This window comes from Mesitornis unicolor, unplaced genomic scaffold (assembly GCF_000695765.1).
Source record: "Mesitornis unicolor isolate BGI_N332 unplaced genomic scaffold, ASM69576v1 scaffold35794, whole genome shotgun sequence".
NCBI classification, from domain to species: Eukaryota; Metazoa; Chordata; class Aves; order Mesitornithiformes; family Mesitornithidae; genus Mesitornis; species Mesitornis unicolor.
The window spans coordinates 45,145-48,148 of NW_010182762.1; the positions used below are offsets into that span (position 1 = coordinate 45,145).

The 3,004-nt window shown below is 37.7% G+C and overlaps 1 protein-coding gene across 1 annotated transcript in view; it reads left to right on the forward strand.

Moving 5' to 3' along the window:
* LACE1 (lactation elevated 1) overlaps positions 1 to 1,683 on the forward strand; it is a gene marked incomplete at both ends in the record, with an annotated part of 39,581 nt that extends 37,898 nt beyond the window's left edge. The window contains 2 exons of the mRNA XM_010183896.1: positions 1,256 to 1,326; positions 1,583 to 1,683. Of these exons, the coding sequence (XP_010182198.1) occupies positions 1,256 to 1,326; positions 1,583 to 1,683 (172 nt within the window). The remainder of the gene's footprint in view (positions 1 to 1,255; positions 1,327 to 1,582) is intronic.
* Between the last annotated feature and the right edge of the window lie 1,321 nt (positions 1,684 to 3,004).

A 3,004-nucleotide genomic window follows, 5' to 3' on the forward strand; every position in this document is an offset into this window, starting at 1 on the left:
GCCTTTTTTTTTTTCTGGTTTTTGTCCCTTTTCATTTGTCATTTTGTCAGAGAAAAGCAGCACACAAAAATGAATGTTGAGAGAAACTTTTTTTTGAAGTTACAGTTTTATGTAATCCATTCAGAAAAGGTTTTTTTACAGTGTTTGAAATGGCACTTGCAGAAGTTTGTGGGTTTTTCTTTTTTCAGGTTCTTTGTATCTACAAGGTTTGCTATGCTTGAGCTGAAAAGTAGTTATTTCAGTTCTGCTCTTAACATTTTTAAGGTGCTTAAGGCTTAATGAACAGGAAAGTAATTGTGTGATGTGCTGATTGTCTCTTGTCACTTAGAGCAGATCTAGAGCTGTGTGAAGCAATGCAACTTGAGTGCAGCCATGATCTATAGAAGTAGACTTTTCACACCAAAGGAGATTACACAAACTCCAGAGAAGCGTTCTATATCCTAGTTCTAGTTTATTGTCTACTGTGGCATTCATTTACTAGCTTTCAAACTCAGCTAGAAGTATTATCTACCTGTCTTATAAGAATGAAATACAGGAAGGCTGGCTCTCTAACTCATTCAGTGACAAAAAATATTCTCTGATCAGACCGATTTATAATTCTTGTGGCAACCAGAAGATGAATATAAACTTTACTTGAGCTCTCAGCACAGATATTTTGCATTTTCACTGTCCATGGTTGATCTTTTCCCAAATAGTATTGGGGACAGAGAGGGGAAACTGATAAAATTACTGCTGCAGAGATCATGCTATTACTTTGAATTTCACAGTTTAATTTTGCAAATTGTCTGATCAATACAATCAGTTGACTCTCTGTTCCCCCCCACCCCCCACCAAAAGCTGCTGCAATATTTAATTTCACAAAGTCCCCTCTCAGAAATTTCAAAGGATACTTCTTTGGGTGCTTGACTGCCTTGCCTTGTCTATTTGCTCTTATTTTGCATGCAAGATAGAGCCAGAAGGCTTTTTTTCTCATTGTGTACACATAGTGTTAATGGATCTGCTCTGCCTGTATTGCCTCATTACTGGAAACGGCTCAAAACACAGAAGTCTTTCAGTGTATGCAAATAAGGCAGAATCATCTACCTGAGAGTTAATATTCTCTACTTTTAAGTGTATTCTAAATCTAATGTTTGTATTTAGAGCATAACATCCTGTTCTCTTTTTTATGGGCAAAAAGCTAAGCAGGCTCAGGCAGCTGTTTGATGTTGGCTTCAAGTGTTATTAATTTCATATTCTATTATTCTTTTCACTGTAGCACAAGTGAAGCTGATGTGGAGGCTGTCATGGATAAGTTGTTTGATGAGCTGGCTCAGAAACAAAATGATTGTACGTAAGTTAATTTCTCTTGAAAGAGAATACATTTAGAACACAATGCCCAATCTCCACTGACCAATTAATAAGTTCCATTGCTGTATATGGGTTGATGCCACACTCAAGTGGCAGTCATTGTATCAGCATTTTGTCTAATTTATGTGTTGAATCATGTGCTATTATTCATCAAGCTATGCATTTCCTATCTGTAAGAGATGAATTTTATAGTAATTATCCAGAGAAGATTGAGTCTTTGTTCATGTTCCCATAGTAACTAGACCAAGGATTCTAAAAGTGCAAGGCAGAGAGCTGAGGCTGAATAAAGCGTGTGGAACCATTGCAGACTTCACGTTTGAAGAGCTGTGCGACAGAGTGAGTATCCAGTCAAATGTAGATCTGTTAACGCTCAGACTTTTTACAGTTTAAAAAAAACCACCAAACCCCAAACACAAAACCTCACTATTTTCTCAAGTCGTACTAAATTAAAAAAGCTTTTTTTAATTTGGCAGCAAGATCTTTAATTTAACAAGGGGGGGGAAGAAAGAACTCCCCCAGAGAACAGTAATAATTTTCTTTTTAATGATACAGTAAATTCACTCTAATGTATATCAGAGATTGTCTTCAGAAATCCTACTAACAATATGTGGCTGGGCCAGCATTGCTGGAATATTAGTAGTCACAACGTATCAATATGTAAATAGCATTCAAATACTGTTTTTGAAATCTGGGATTTAAGTTGGTACTCGAGCAAAGGAGTAGTAATCCTGACACCACTGGAGTAAAGCTGTTGTTGCACGCCTTAGTTGTGACTAGCTGTACTAGGGCTGTTCAGTCCCAGATTTCTCAAATCTGCCAAATTTTCCTAAATACTGCCAAGTTCTCTGCTAAACGTGGGTGTGATTCATGAAAAGCTCTCTTCGTATATGACTTCCAGTGGTTTTGAAGACAGTCCCTCAAAAATTGCATTTTCCTTCAGTGATCTCTCTGCTGACACCTGAAGTTACTATTAAATGATCACAACTCTAAACTGGGCTTGGTAACACCTTTGATTCAGGATGTTGACCAGTCTTTTGCTTATAACACTATGTTTTCACTTCCTTGTAGCTTCCAAGTTGATAGTAATTTGCACAGAATTTTCACAGATTCTGTTTGAGACTGTAGGCTTTAGGCTTTGTTGGGTTTTAGTTTCAGACAATACCAGTTAGCCATTTGTATGTCTTGGGTTGAAAAGCTTGCTTTTCAGTAGAAGTTTTGCAACTTTTTCTTCATTGTTCCTCTTAATGTATCAGGGAACAATGCTGTCAGCAAACACTTGCAAAATTCTTTAGTCCAATAAATGCCTTGTGTACTTAAATGGGATGATAAATTGCTTCTAAGGAGAAGTCCTGTGGTAGCTCACATGGCAGTGGCTGCTACTTTGGTTCTGAGGGTTCTGGTCCTGTTGAAGAATTGTGTGGAGTTCAGACCATCTTGGTGTAACAGAGCTGAGGTGCTTGGCTTCCGCTCAGAACAAGTAAAGAGAATCCTTATGAAATGTTAAACACCATTTAACAGTATTGTTGGTCTGTTGATCACCCAGGACTTGGGGAGTGTGCTGTCTCAACTCAGATGCCTTCTGCAGATGTGTTGTGATAATCTCTAACAGAATAATCACCTGCTTAAAACTAGAACAACATGGCAAACAATGACTACG